We start from the raw sequence: 15,726 nt of genomic DNA on the forward strand, positions 1-15,726 counted from the left end.
GAGGTAGCGGTCAATTGACGGTAAGAATTTTGGAATTTGATGGAAATTTAGTAAAATATCGGAGCCAGTCTCCGTCTGAGTGATTATTTCACTTGTGGGGATGGGTGGGTGGTGTGGAGGCGGGTCGTGCGCAGCCCGATCAGACCGCCGGACCCCGTTGGCTAAGCTAGCAGCAGCAGTCGAGCTGAAATATTGTCGCTGGTCAATTGATGGGTGCCGGGGCTCGCAACATCGAAGGTTTCCGAACATTAATGTCCACGACAAGTCAGAGCCACCAGCAACACCAGCAACAATTGAGGCAAAAATTACAACAAATATTGTATTTTACGCCATTGAATTAATAACAGACAAAAGCTATTAACCCTGGTAATATCAAGTACTTTAGCCTCTCAATTGAAGACTAGTTCCTGCGATCCAGAGAGATTGTATTTAGCTACGTCTCTTTTCCGTGGTCTCCGTTATTCACGCTAGTCCTCGCGCCGTCACCAATTGAAGATTAGGAGTCCCCCACGTAGTACCTACAACTAAACAGGTTTGAGCGATGGCACCACGTACAACGTAAACTCTATAGAGGACAATGTCAACATCATCAAAACATCTCAAACCGTCTCCACCATTGATACTATAGATTTATTTGCATGGTATTTGTCTTTTTATCTTGGCTGGTGGCTTGCTGTTTAACTGCTAGTGATCACGCTCGCGGTTACCCCGAACATTTAAGCGCTATCACTCACTGGCTCGCTGCTGCCCGCTGACGTCACCGGGTCCCAGCGAGCGAACAAAGGCGTCCGTCAGGCCCTCACCCTCCGCTCGCCAAGTTTGTGTTTGCGCTTGTTACCACAACCAAACGGTTTCTCCTACCCACAACCACAAAACCTTACTGGCTCGTCCCCTCAAATGAGCCACCACCAACGCAATTTGCTGAACGCTCTGTCGTCGGGCGACCCCTTTGAGGCCGCCGAAGTCTACTACGAGGCGAAGAACCCCAGCACGTCGCTGGCAAAGCTCCGCCTGATGCTGATGCGGGAAATGCTGCTGTTGAACAAACAGGAGATGAACCCCTATAGGGGGATGACCAAACCGTTGAAGCACACCGACACCATCGCCGAGGAGCTGCTGCTGCTGCTGACGGAGGACCTCGACCAGGCGGCGAAGCAGCTCCGCGACCTCGACTTAAAGCACCCGGGCGAGCGCCGTCCACTGATCATCGCTTTACCGCAGGAGGAAGCGACCCCGCCGCCACCGGGTCAGCTGATCGCTGAGGAACTGGACCTGGACGGTAACGATATGCTTGAAGTGGCTAGCCACAATAAGAACCATGTGTTCCGTTTGCGCCGGGCTCTGGTCGACCTCACCCGGCTTAAACCGCGCAAGTTCTACATCCCCGACATCGATGCTACGCTTAAGGAGCTCTTGGAGAACGAGGATACCGACCACAACTTCCAGATTACCATTGAAGATACCGGTCCTAAAGTGTTTAACTTGGGTACGGTGAACTCTAAGGGGTACGTTAAGGCTCAGATTTACGGTACTTACTTGTTGTCTAACTTACTCCAAGAATTGACCATCGCCAAACGGTTTGGCCGTAAGGAGATGGTATTGGATGAACGCCGACTTAGCGAAAACCCAGTGAAGAGATTACAGAGACTTATTCAAACTCAGTTCTGGAGATCGTTGACTCGTCAATTGAACAAGGATAACATCTTGGAAATGCTGGCCGACACTAAGATCCTCGAGGACTATACCGACATCCACGGCGTCGTCCACAAGAACCAACCCACTCATCGCATCTACGTGCCTTATAACCGTGATGACCAATACAACTACTTCATGGCGATTAAGAACGATAATCCCGATTGGCCGTTACACGTGGAACGCCTTCCGCAAAAGATCGACGCCGAATACATCAAGTCCATCAATGACAAGCCTGGTTTGTTATCGTTGCTGATGTACCCTGACCCTGAAGACCCTACCAACCTTGTTTCTCAACCGTATGTGGTTCCCGGGGGTCGCTTCAATGAGCAGTACGGGTGGGACTCGTACATGGAGACCCTTGGTCTCTTGACTGATGTCACTTCTGACCACCAAAACCACTTGCGTTTAGCCCGTGGTATGGCGGAGAACTTCATCTTCCAGATCCAGCACTACGGCAAGATCCTCAACGCCAACCGGCTGTATTACTTGGGCCGTTCTCAGCCGCCGTTTTTGACGGATATGACCCTTCGTATTTTCAACAAGACGATGGAGGTGGCTCCCGAAAGATACAACGACACCATGGACTTCTTGGAACGGGCGTTGCGGGCGCTGATCAAAGAATACCACGAGGTGTGGGTGTGCAAGCCTCGTCTCGACGAGGCCACGGGGCTCTCGTGCTACCACCCTGAAGGGATCGGTATTCCTCCCGAAACTGAAGCCACCCACTTCGACTCGGTGTTGGCTCCCTACCTCAAAAAATACAACCTCACTCGCGAAGAGTTCATCGCCATCTACAACGACCAGAAGATCTACGAGCCGGCGCTCGACGAGTACTTCTTGCACGACCGTGCCGTGCGTGAGCTGGGCCATGACACCCTGTACCGGTTGGAGGGTAAGTGCGCCCACTTGGCCACGGTGGACTTGAACTCGCTTTTGTACAAGTACGAGACCGACATTGCGTTCATGGTGATGACGTTCTTCGACAACAAGTACGACTACCACGGCGAGATCCAGACGGAAGAGATGTGGCTCACTCGCGCCGCTCAACGCCGCGAACGCATCAACCGCTACTTGTGGAACGAAAAGGATCTGATCTACTACGACTACAACGTCAAGGAAAAAGCACAAACTGGGTACGAGCTGGCGACGACGTTCTGGCCGTTGTGGGCTCAGTGTGCTACTGACGAACAGGCTAAAGCCATGGTCACCAACACCGTGGTGAAACTTGAAGAGCTCGGTGGCTTGGCTGCCGGTACCTTGAGACTGCGTGGGGAAATCTCCTTGGACCGCCCGTCACGTCAATGGGACTACCCCTTCGGCTGGGCCCCTCAACAAATCTTGGCGTGGATCGGGCTCATCAACTACGGGTATGACGGCGTCGCTCGCCGCTTAGCCTACCGCTGGTTGTATATGATGACCAAGGCGTTTGTCGACTACAACGGGGTGGTGGTGGAAAAGTATAACGTCATCGGTACCCTGGCGCCGCACAAGGTCGACGCTGAGTACGGTAACCAAGGGCTCGACTTCAAGGGGGTCGCCAACGAAGGGTTTGGCTGGGTCAACGCCCTGTACGTGTTTGGGTTGACGTTGATGAACTTACAGGCGTTGCGGGCGTTGGGGACGATGACGCCGCCCCCCGTTTTCCTCCGCAACTTGCATCCTGAACAGCGGGCATTCTTTGAGTAGTCTAACACGGTTATATATTAATATCATGAGTCATGAAATTCAAGTGAGCCAATGATCGTAGTACGAGTTTAATGCAGTGATACCAGCAATTAGGGCAATATATCTTCAAGAATAACAAAATCATGATGTGAGAGCTGTGACACTCTCTTGACATTCTCTTGACATTTGATTTCTCATCAACTTTCTTGAATTTCGGCTTTATGAATCTCAACTCGTCCAGAAAACAACGCGTTCATATACAAAACGCTCATGAACCAGTAGCTCAGTCTTAGCAAGCGAATGAATAGTTCTATCCCAGTCTGTTCAAGTGTTGGTGACACCTGGCTTCTATACTCCTTCAGTTTATTACGCTACCATCACAGGGGCCTGGTGTATGACGATCATACACACTAATACAAAATGAACAAGAAATACGTCGCTTTCACGAAAAGTTTGTATGACACTGTACCTCAAGATGCTAACGAAAGTTGGTCGTATTTAACTGTAGAACACAATGACACTAGTGGTTTCCTGGGAAATTCATTTCTGGTACTAGGCCTTTGCAATGCGACTGCGACGACTAACACTCAACTGCGACAACTCGAATTCTCAAATGCGACAACGAGCTCTTCAACGCGACACTACTAGGTTCTGAAGTCACTTGCGTCAGCACACCTCTTCCGCCTATTTCCCATATTGGCTTTTTGATATACTCGTCAGATTCTCTCGCTATATTCTCTATATCCTCTATATTCGCTGACTTTACTCTCTCTCTCTCTCTCTCTTAATAATGGGTATACTCGTTTCGTTAGGTCATATCTTTGGGTGTGTTCTCTTGACAAAGTCCAGCTTTGATCAAGTCCACACGATGCGTCTGAGGCCGTCGGGGAATTGGACAAGGATGTCGAGTCTCCCCCACAGTGCGTTGATCCAAAGGACGTTGGTGCCAGATGCCTCGTCATTGAAGAAAGCTTGGCACTTCCGATCCCTCGAAATTGGTGCTTGTCTCATTTTCTTCTCGTAAGTGCTAATGATACTGTCAAGCTTGTTCCGACTTTTCAATGGAAGATGAGGAAACATGTGTTCATTGAAGATGTCGCGATACTTTTGGAAACCTTGTTCCACAATCTGCCATGCTCTCGAGTCGGCGTTGGCAATGACGGCATCCCGATGTTGGCTAGACATTTGAAAACTAAGCTGGGCGTCGATGAAATCTTCAATGTCTTTCAATGCATTAGTTTCTTCATAGCTATATTTTCTCATCATGGGGATTATGTCATCACTCAAAGTCAACCTGGGGTCTCGACCGTATCTGAAGCTCTTGGTAAGCGCTTCCATGAATTCTTGCCGCGTTTGGCGCCACTCCATCACGAACTCTTCCTCGTATTTACCCCATATCTCGCGGTAAATTGTTAAGAAAACGGCGGCGAGTGGGATCAAATTGAGCATGTTGTCGTTCCGGTCCACATATATGATGGGCACGTTTTTGGTAACGGCTTGTCGAGACCCCACGGAGACGGTAATCATGATTGAGACATGAGGCTGAGTCGCGTGAGCCTTAAATACTAGTCGGGATCTAATGACGCAGCATGATAATGTAGCCAATATGCAGGTCGCACAAAACTACAATTTACCATAGTTACTCGGATCGGCATCAACTATATAGGAGGAAATTTCACGATTTTCAAAACGGTTGGTTTCGGGGTATTTTTGAAGCGCAAAAGGGACAGCGACTGCCATACCGTAACCAAATCACCAAACACTCAGCGTGGAAAACGTGGTGGCAGGGAGTCACCGCGTACTCCATCTCGCGGTCAATAGGGAGGTTAGCTTGAAAGTGTTTGAGTATAGGTATTGTCACCATTGTCCAGCATATAGGACACGTGCACTGATAATCAATCACTTCACCATTTCCACCTCTGTCGTCTAATTCCATACCCTCCAATACGCTCAGTGAAATTTTCAGCTCAAGATCAGCCAAAGTGAGAATAGGTTGATAGTGCCAAGGGAAGAGCTTATGGTGGTACGGGATCCAGAACCGTGGACCCAATAAGAGTTGGAGATATAACCAAACGCATTGGATGGCTAACCAGGCAACCATCACCTTAAGTTGCCAGAATAACCCGTCGGATGTTAGCAGCAAGACAACCTTCGCATGTACATAGCATAGGCTGGCGACGATAAATTGCAAACTAAAGACAAACTTCCACGAGTTCGCTTGACGCCGGTCCTCCATAGTGTTGCGGTAAATCTGGGGGATCCATAACAGAAGCAGGATGAGGTTAAACCACAACAACAACGCGTACTCGTTGTACGGCATTAACAAGAAAGGGACCGCTTTAATCACCCAAATATCACGACTGAAGAAGTACGGTTTCCAAATCGCGTTGAACACCACCATTTCTTGTTCAAATTGGACGATCCAGGAGGCAACAAGATCGGGTAGGTCCCTAATGCCAATGACTACCGGTGGTGGTTGGCCACGACCCCTTTGATTCATAGGCAACGGTGTACGCTGAAAATCCACAAGAGAACAAGTTTACAACTCTTCCAGTACTCAATTACCGTTCTCTGTTGCCAGATGAATTGTTGTTTTTCGATTAGCGTTTAGTACCGTCACGTATTCGTCTTCTATACGATATAGCCTCTGCATTTTGAGCCCCTGCCAAATACTAAAGTTACAGAGTAGAGATTTTCACAACGTCCCTGCCACGATAGTAAGCCTCAAATAAAACACCGCTTGACCAACATAAACTTTGCAATGAAGTAATCGCAAAAGTAAGCGGTAAATCACACTTGGTGAGCTTGAAAAGCCAGCTTCCCTAGTGCTCGTATTATCGGAAACTAGTGGGTTTTTCATCTCTGATCTACGCGTCATTATGTGATATCAAACTAAAGCCTACAACGAGTATTCTACCAAACTAAACTTCTGTGTTGATTAAATGTTCATTATGAAGAAAATAAAGTATGCAAATATATTCATCAGTCGTAACTTTTTGTTTAAGCCTTAAGATGAAGGGGTAACTTAAGGTTAACTTTCTGGCCCAGCCCAAGCACAAAGGTGATCTTAAGAATATGGAACTTGCCGGTCATACACAAGTTCCAGCACGGGGTAAGGTTTTCCAGAGTAAAGTGGCGGTGGTCAATGTCGATCGTGACTTGTTTGCCCACAGTGTTGGGGCCGATTTTCTGCCACGGCACTTTGTTGGCTCGCTTAGAGATGGTCAGTCCTTTGTTAAATGTTTTCATCACATGAGTGGTGCTCTTCCACCGGAGCTTACACATCGCCTTCACATGGTTGACAACATCAGCATTCAACCGCACTTGCTCGTCAATGGCGACGTTCCGGAGTAATCCCGCCAACTTACGGGTACTTTCGATAGCATAGTCCAAGGTGTCAGCGTCGTGTGAGGTAGCGGTAACGGGGTTATTGAATAAAAACACCCCTAACGAGAACGGGAGCGACTGGTCGGTGGCGTAGTCGATCTCCTGAATCGTCACCAACAGCTGTTTTATCTTTGGTGCTTTCAGAATATCGTCCAGAGTGTATTCTAGCGATAACGAAAGGCTCAACCCGATTTTCTTAGCACTGAGCCAGATGGTAGGTACACTTCGTTTTAGCAGTACCACCAACGCTCCTCTGGATGTAGGGCCAAACGTGTGGGTTTCCTCTACCAACGCGGTCGACTTGATGGTAGTTGGAAGCCCGTGTCTCTCCCCCTTTTCGTGGAGGGTACGTTGTTGGAGTTCCTCCTCAATGCGATGGATGAAATTGTAGTACATGCGTTCCAGCAAGTCGAGCCGCTCCAACGCGTTGTGGTACAGGTTACGTTGCGGCTCCACCGTGATGGGATGAGCATGTTGTTTGAAGATGTACCACTGGTTGTCATCTGAGGTGGCGTTGTGGTTCCAGCCAATTATTCGGGTGGTGATAGCGTATGAGATCAGCGCGAGCTCGTTGGACATAGTAGGCGGTAATTGGAGATGTTCAGGGATATTCTCTTCACACTCACAGTCCAAAATACCTGGCGGAAGAGTAAAGGCAAAGAACCGCTTGTAGCGACCGCGAGCATTCACTCTTCTCTCCACCTGACCGCCAAAACTGAACCCAGCTTGACGACCGTCCACCGGGTCGATGTAGGTATCTAGAAGACGGTAGGGGTAGTCGTTGTCTCCCACTAACCGGTTTATTCTTGCCGGATTATACAGAGCGCCGAAATCCAACATCTGGAGAAATTGCCTTTTGAACCCGGTTGAGTGCAGAGTATACACCCCTTCCAACAAAATCAAAAACGAGTCAAACATAATCGTGGTATCAGTGTTATTGTCAATAGTAATGTACCCCTGTAAGGTATCGCCTTCAGTGTACTTATCCCGTTGTGCGATTTCCGTCAGGGGCACTCCTAACTTGCACAGCTCCCTAGTAAAGTGAACGGCGATGTCCAAGCCGTCGACGTTTCTGTCCTCTAGCTTGAGTAACCGGTCCAAAAGCTTGGAATCGCCCAACGCTGTGGCCTCAGCCACCACGTCTTGCCGCGGGTGTAACGCCGCCATGGGAGCCCGAGCCGGCACCACCGCCGGCGACAGCGCCCGGCTCATCGCAGGCAGATCGTCGGACTCGTCCTCCAGGTTATAATCCGGCGGTAGCCGATGCGAGCGGTGCCGGCAGGGCTCGCCAGTGACGATATGGGTGTACATGTGGTAACTGGGGAGGATGGAGCACTCCTCGGTGGGCGACGCTAGTGGCTGCGGAGTATGCGGAGTTAGTGGCGGCGTGGGTTCCATAGTCGAGGCGGGGGGAGCCATGGCGGGAGGTTGGGTGTGGGTATATATTTGGGTCGATTTCGGATTACTCAGACGCTCGGCTCCGAGCTGAGGCTATTGAGTCAGGACCGCCTGCACACAAGTCACCCGCATACCGGAAAAGTTGCCAAGCTTCCCCCAAGCAAACTTTATTCATTGATTTAGCGGCTCTTTCCTGCAATTTGACCGTTGGATAAATAATAGCAATTAACGGGAGTGCCGATGAGCATGAGGGAGATAAGCTGGTTTACATCCGTTAGCCCGTCAGTGGGTATAGTGAGTGGTTGTCAGTGGTTGCCGTGGGTATAGCGAATACCCGCCAGCAGTCGGTGAGGGACGCTGCGAACAATAGGGAATGCACAAGCGAAGATCGCCCCGATCAAGGTGAAAAGATGCGGTGCGGTGCGGGCCTAAACACCATGCCTTTCGGGAGATAGAAACCGAGGTGTAGCTCTTGAGTAGGATGGTTTTCGGACTTACGGTCTCGGTGACTCAGACGCCACGTGAACGACTGGAGGTGGGCGTCGCCTAAAATGCCGAAACCGAGCGTGGCTCAGGCGTTTTGTGGGCCTACCCCCAGAATTGAAAACAATAGAAAACTCGGATAGAGCTTCAGCCCCATCCGATGACCAGATGCAAGATTCTGTGGTCAATATTTCGAGAAGGTAAAGAGATAGCGACGCCGCTCTCGGCAGATGGGAGTACCACTCGAAAGAAAGCCTTGGCTCCCATATGAAATCCATCGTAAACTCATTATCCTGAGTTTGTTCTCTCTTTATCAGTGTGGCTCAGTCGAGATCTGAAATTATGTCTGAGGTCGCCAATCTTATTCCGACGAATATTGCCTTTATAGGGTTCACGGTAACCATTCAGTAACCCCCTCAAATGTCCCCGCCATGTCTGCAAACAGTAAATTGTCACGACAATATCGGCAGGGCTCATCCCTTCATGACATCACCTCGATTCAACCTCCCCGTCACCACCTGCCATGGCTAAGCCGTCAATGGTGAACCTGGAACAGTGCCACGAAATCAACTTTAAATCCCACTTGTGAATTTTCTACGGTGATGGAGCAGGTCGACGATCTGAGTATATACGGCTCAGCGTCAGCTCAACTGCTGGATCAGGTGCTTGGCTTCAACGTCCACTTTGTTCAGGGCCGCGACGTGTTTGTGGATGCCAGCACGGGGTGGGAGGATTTGGGAGTGGCCACGTTCCTTGATCCTGAAATCACGTCTTGTGGGAAATGGTTGATTTTTGCGGTTATTGCAGTGGTGCTGGCAATGGTAGTGGTACCAGTCTCACTAAAAGGGACAGTCATGATTTTATTGATGATTATGGGGTATACGGTGGGTTTGATGAGGTTTCATCGAGTTGTGAGACAGGTCTCAGACGCAAACCTTCAATTCACTATCGCTAGCGGTGTCTGTTTTATTCACGGTGGTCTCGCGAGTATTTCAGCCTCAAACCACTGTATATTCTGGCCCTTATTCGCTATTAGTGTGCTACTGTTGGTGAATGCAATCTACTGGTGGCAATACAGTCGTTGCTGCCTTGACCAACGGCTATTGATGGTGGCTAATGTGATGATGGCGGTGATTTATCCTCTTCAGAAAGTGAGCCCTTTTAGGTGATTAGTCGTGACAGTCTCGGAAACGTCGCGAGTATCGGAAGTGTCGGAAGTCGATCCGGCATAGCGCCGGTACCGGCGCTGTTTTATTTACCCAATTCAGCCGGTGCCGGTAGCATCCACAAAGCGTGCATTGTGTGAGTGAGCTCATGTGAATTAGGGAACCTCCACTTCATTCTGTGCCAGCCCTCTTTCGCTAGTGTCCAAAACGCCGCCGCTGATTACCTCCCCCTGAATGTGGGGAAGCTTGTGATTTATCAAACCTGTCATCCGTTTCCCCACTGTGTTTGCCCGGTTAGGCAACTGCTCGGCGATGACGTCATAGTCGCACACTACGCTCACACTATACGAATCAGCGTCGTGCCATTTGTCAGTCAGGTAAAAGGCCACGTCCTAGGCACGCCGCGCATCGCTGGATTGAGAGAGGACAAACAGGGAGCGTTGCCCCACCTCCCGTCCCCGCCTCCCTACCCTCTCGACAGCAAACAATATCGTACGACCAAGAACACTAACTTGTCAATCCCTTGAAGTCTCTAATTAACAATCGTGACATATGAAACACTTACCGGTACCACTATTTCTTGACGTATTGGTTAGACCTGTGCTCGTCTACTAATGCCATCTCATCACATACCGTTTTTTTTTTTTACTGTTCGACGCCATGTCGCTGGCGCATTGCCTAGCGTCCGAGTCGGACTCGATAACAGGCCAATCCCCGTACTTAGGCGAAGGGAAGTAACTGCTGACAAATTGCTTAATGAATTTGAACTTAGTGTTTCTATTTGGTCTGGAGATTGTGGGTTTAGCCGTAACCGGTTGGCGCTAGTCTTGTCATACATTCTTAATGAGCACAAAAGCTGCCTAAACAATACGATGATTTTTTTTTTTTTCCGCTATGACGGTGAGCAGTTAGCCGGTGCGTGATAGGCTTAAACACCTCGGAGTCCACGGAACTCCAGCAGTGCAAGCGAGTAGAGAAGTGGAAACATTGAGAGAACTACTATTTTAGTTAACTATACAACCGTTAATTCATTTTTTTACCCTTTATTTGCTTAGATGTGCTCGCTTGTAGCTAATGACTAATCCCGTGCTGCTTCAGTAGCATGCGCGTCGATTCAAACTCCGTAAGATTCACAGGTGAAACGGCGAGTGACTTGCGGCAGCCGCAGACAGCGGGATCTGGGTTTCGGGGGTTAGTGAGGGGTAGCCACTCCAAAGCAAGCCTTTTAACGAGCAATTACCAAACCATGTCAACGGTTTTACGTCACAATGCTATCCCCGTGTGGGGTGGGAGACGGTTGTCTTGGTAGCATTCTGCGCGGGCCGAGAGCCTAGTATATTTTTTGTCGCTGGCGACTAGACGACGGTGAGTTTTCGATGAGAGCCTCCTGCACACAAATGGTGCGACTCCTTATAAGCGTGAAAAATCCTGCCCTTCCCCATACTTTGTCCCGCCCAGCGTAACAAAAACAGCTTCCCTTTTTAAGCTATGGAATCGGTTACGCGGATGTCGATGACGGTGTGTCCGTTCGTCAAGAAGCAAGGCGTCACTGCCCTTCGCCGCATGTCTCAGCAGCACCAGTTGGCCCAGCAGGCGTCGCAGTGCCCGTTCATGGGCCAACAACTCCGCCAGTACTCGCGCGCCACTCCCCCCGCCCGGGCCACGGCGACGTCGACGGCGACGGCGCTGCCCACTACCTACGCGTTCAAGGCCAACGACTTGAACGACTTGGGCATGGTGGCGCTGCTCAACTTGGCGCCGGAAGGGTCCCAGGAACAGGCGTTTGACTACTCGGGCTTTGTCAACGACGAGTTGGCCAAAAAGCGCCAAGATAAGCTGTACCGGTTCTTCAACAACATCAACCGGTTGGCCAACGAGTTCCCCCGCGCCCACCGCGCCGACGAGGACGACAAGGTCACCGTGTGGTGTCTGAACGACTACCTCGGGATGGGGCGCAACCAGTACACGGTGCTGGAAATGAAGCGTGTCCTCGACAAGTACGGCATGGGCGCCGGCGGCACCCGTAACATCGCCGGCCACAACCGCCACGCCATCGCCCTCGAGGCCGAGTTGGCGGCGTTGCACAAGCATGAGGCCGCCCTCGTGTTCTCGTCGTGCTACGTCGCCAACGACGCCGTGTTGTCGTTATTGGGCCAGAAGATGAAGGACTTGGTCATCTTCTCCGACTCGTTGAACCACGCTCTGATGATCCAGGGGATCCGCAACTCGCGAGCCCGCAAGCACGTGTTTAAGCACAACGACCTCGAGGACCTCGAGGCGTTGTTGGCTCAGTACCCGAAGCTGACCCCGAAATTGATCGCGTTCGAGTCGGTGTACTCGATGTGCGGGCTGGTGGCTCCCATCGAGAAGATCTGTGACTTGGCCGACAAGTACGGCGCCCTCACTTTCCTCGACGAAGTGCATGCCGTCGGTATGTACGGTCCTCACGGGGCCGGTGTCGCCGAGCACCTCGACTTTGACGCCCACTTGAAGTCGGGTATGGGCGCTGCCGTTACCGCGAAGCCGTCGGTGATGCTGAGAGTGGACATGATCACCGGTACTTTGGGTAAGGCCTTCGGTACCGTGGGTGGCTACGTCACCGGTAAGCTGAACATGGTCGACTGGTTCCGCTCCTACGCTCCTGGTTTCATCTTCACCACTACTTTGCCTCCCGCGGTGATGGCGGGTTCGAGAGCGTCGATCCGCTACCAAAGATCGACGTTGCAAGACCGTATTGCTCAGCAAAAGAACACCCGCTACGTCAAGCACGCGATGCACGACATCGGCATCCCCGTGATCCCCAACCCGTCCCACATCGTCCCCGTGCTTGTCGGCAACGCTGCCGACGCCAAGCGGGCGCTGGACTTGTTGCTCAACAAGCACAACATCTACGTGCAAGCGATCAACTTTCCCACCGTCCCCATCGGCCAGGAACGGCTCAGAATCACCCCCACTCCCGGCCACGGCCGCGACGTCTCCGACCAATTGGTATCGGCTGTGGACTCGGTGTTCAACGAGCTCAATTTGAAGCGCGTTAACGACTGGACCTTGGACCCGTTGTGTGGTGTCGGCGAAGTCGACCCCACCAAGGTGCAGCACATCTGGACCGACGCTCAGTTGCTGTTGTCCGACGATGCGTTGAACCGCAACGTTGTCGAACCGCAGGTGGCGCCCGTGGGCGTCTCGTCCGGTGTCCAAGCCTGAGAGAGCCAGAGATTATGAGAGATTTAGCGTAACCACAATCACCGAAAGAGAGAATTGAGACAATCGGAATAATCGGATAATTAACAATCAGTATACGCGAGTCACTTTCTATTTTAGCAGTCGTAGCCTCCATAAGCCCCCCCTCTTTTGATCTGAGACACGGTTGCTGCTGCCTTCACGCCTCCGCTCCGAAATCACAAGCTCACTACCTCTAATGGTTAACTCATTCCTTTTTTCTTTGCTCACATAAACTGTGTGCAGGAATACACCCAAACAAACACACATGACATTCGGACCTTAGATGCTCAGTAACGTCATCAGCTTATGAAAAAATTCACTTTCTATTGTTAAACACAATAGCCAGATACAATTATCAATCAGCCTTGTGAAACTAACAATCGTCTCAATCCTAATTGTCTCGACAGTATTGTCCTTTCCCAATCTCTCATTTTCTTTCGGGTTGCTCTAACGCTGGTTTGGTGATTGAAATCAACCACTGGGTGTGCTCATAACGAGCGGATCCCGAAGATCCCAAATATTCCCCTCTCGACGGTTGTTGCTTTGTGTGATGGGAAATACCCAGATAAACTAATCTTACCGATCCTCATTGAGATATATTGTTCTCTACTCTCAGCCTTGGCAATCACAAACTCTGTTGCAATCACGGATAGGAAGGTGCAGTACTACACTCCAAATATTCGAGTCTTTCGACACCCTCGTCTCCTCAACGCAATTTGTTACTGCTTCTAGCATACCTCGTAAGTGCTCACTACACGAACGCCATTGCCTCTAACACGACAACACAGATCAAAAAGTACAAAGCTGATTTACTTTAGTTCTACTGAAAGGCGAAAAGCTTGCGATAGAATTGAGTTGTGAAATTCTTCTGTTGCCTGATGACAGTTCTTTGAACTCACGGAATACGTGACAGAAACGCTAGTTGTTATTTCATTGATCTTACCTAAAGATGATCGATGGAAGCATTCGTACGGTTAGAATTGGAATCATATCAAGCTGCCTCTCATCGCAGTAGTCATCTTGAAACCCCCAGTGATTGCAATGCTGATCCATTCACGTCGGAGAGCACAATGAAGCACTAAGGACCAAGCTCGAAGAAAACAAGTGTTTGCATGCCGAAGTCTTTGAAATTGACTTATGCGTCAGAAGAGTTAAGGTGGATGGCTGGTGCTTGATTGAAATACTGATGGTGATCAATTCTGATGGATGACTAAATTGATTGTGTAAATAAGGTTTTCAACATCCTACCTATTATGATTGCTCAATTCAGCGGAGTTGTATTCACCTAAGATTCGATCAATGATGTACACCCCGGACTCCACAACACATACTTTGAGTCTGGGAAATTCGCCATTTTCAAAGTACTTATCAAGATGCGTGTAGTTGACATTAGCCAGTTTTCTCAACGGCCGTGGCCAGTTTTGAGTTTGAGGTCCATTCGCCAATTCGAAATACTGAAGCAGCATCCGAAAGTGTTTGGCACAGTCGAAGGTACTTCTGAGCCACTTCTCAGATAGCCCAAAATTTTCGGTGAGTCCATAAAAGTTTGTTCTGATTTGAACCAATGCTGGGTCGTAAAGGGCCAATCGTCTGATATATGGCAAAAACTTGTTGAATATGTCTGAGGAAAGATTGCTTTGCGCCACGTACAAGTCCTTCAACAGCTCCATTTGATTTGCTATGCTGTAAATATTTCCTTCGTCAGTGTTATAAGCATCAACGAGAGACAACTGTTTCACAGACGAAAGATCAATACATCCTCTGATACCTCCAACGATACCAAATATACTAAGAGCATCGACCTTGAGCTTGACTGGGGTTGGTTCCATAAATCTTCTTCCAACTAATGAAAGCTTCGCAAGGTGGGGATGTGTGGTGAAGGACGTTCGAAGCGATTGCTCGAGAACTTGTATTGTTGAAGGTATAACCACGTTTTCTTTATATTTCTTGACAATGGTGACTTCAGCGGGTTGTAAATGTTTCTTGATTGCTTCAAACACGAGTGTCTTCCAAGAGTTCTCCTGAATGAAAACAATTTCACCGGGCCACTTGAATCCAAGTCGCATCAATTTAAAGAATTGGAATTTGGTGAGGTACAGCCAGTGTAGCAAATCATCATTAGCGTCATGTAAAAATGGTCCTGGGTATTCAATGAAGACGTACACCTTCCGAAATAACCTTCGTTTCGCGATATAGTCAATGCCTTTCGAAAGTGATAGAAAGGGGTACACCCTGTGTTGTGGTAAGTAATCAAGCACTATAGCAATAATTTCCAATGGTAGCTCGACGGGTGGCTTAGCCAGGATTTGTTTCAATCCTCGTTTTTGTAAATTTAAAAGGCACCACTCATAGAGCAATTGCTCAATTCGATCAATGGACTCACCATCTGTTAAACCAAGTTGAAAAGCCGCTCGTTCAAGTGGTGGTGGCAAAGACTCAAGTTTGCTTTCAGGGGGATTGATGGAATCGTTCTCCGATTGGGCCCGGAACATGGCTGTATTGGTGCGATATCAATAGAGATTTCTCTAACAAAAGTAGTTCAGGTTCGGTAAAGTGAAAGATGGTAAAAGGAATGTCAAATTCGAAAGGTTTGGTATGTTGAATTTTTGGTGAAGTTCAGCCGAACTTTCTCTATGCACTCATTTGAAATCTGAGCCATTTCAACAAAACAATGATCACGTGAAAACCGGTAAGGTGATTTCTCCAAGAG

At 49.4% G+C, this 15,726-nt stretch overlaps 5 protein-coding genes across 5 annotated transcripts; 2 read left to right on the forward strand and 3 right to left on the reverse strand. All coding sequences in view use genetic code 12, as the record gives it.

Annotated features, from left to right (window-relative positions):
- Positions 1-897: 897 nt before the first annotated feature.
- On the forward strand, positions 898-3,381 carry NTH1 (alpha,alpha-trehalase NTH1; the record flags this gene model as incomplete). Its single annotated transcript, XM_034157206.1, has 1 exon — positions 898-3,381. The coding sequence occupies one exon, from the start codon at positions 898-900 to the stop codon at positions 3,379-3,381; it is 2,484 nt and encodes an 827-aa protein (XP_034010835.1).
- Positions 3,382-4,215: 834 nt separating this feature from the next.
- On the reverse strand, positions 4,216-4,887 carry DIURU_004344 (uncharacterized protein; the record flags this gene model as incomplete). Its single annotated transcript, XM_034157207.1, has 1 exon — positions 4,216-4,887. The coding sequence occupies one exon, from the start codon at positions 4,885-4,887 to the stop codon at positions 4,216-4,218; it is 672 nt and encodes a 223-aa protein (XP_034010836.1).
- Positions 4,888-6,360: 1,473 nt separating this feature from the next.
- Positions 6,361-8,166, reverse strand: DIURU_004345 (uncharacterized protein; the record flags this gene model as incomplete). Its single annotated transcript, XM_034157208.1, has 1 exon — positions 6,361-8,166. One exon carries the CDS (start codon positions 8,164-8,166, stop codon positions 6,361-6,363), a length of 1,806 nt encoding a protein of 601 aa, XP_034010837.1.
- Positions 8,167-11,282: 3,116 nt separating this feature from the next.
- Positions 11,283-12,998, forward strand: HEM1 (5-aminolevulinate synthase; the record flags this gene model as incomplete). Its single annotated transcript, XM_034157209.1, has 1 exon — positions 11,283-12,998. One exon carries the CDS (start codon positions 11,283-11,285, stop codon positions 12,996-12,998), a length of 1,716 nt encoding a protein of 571 aa, XP_034010838.1.
- A 1,262-nt stretch (positions 12,999-14,260) lies between these two features.
- On the reverse strand, positions 14,261-15,508 carry DIURU_004347 (uncharacterized protein; the record flags this gene model as incomplete). The annotated part of the gene is made up of 1 exon (XM_034157210.1): positions 14,261-15,508. One exon carries the CDS (start codon positions 15,506-15,508, stop codon positions 14,261-14,263), a length of 1,248 nt encoding a protein of 415 aa, XP_034010839.1.
- Between the last annotated feature and the right edge of the window lie 218 nt (positions 15,509-15,726).

The sequence above is a fragment of the Diutina rugosa genome (genome assembly GCF_008704595.1).
Source record: "Diutina rugosa strain CBS 613 chromosome Unknown scaffold14_size250082, whole genome shotgun sequence".
NCBI lineage: Eukaryota > Fungi > Ascomycota > Pichiomycetes > Serinales > Debaryomycetaceae > Diutina > Diutina rugosa.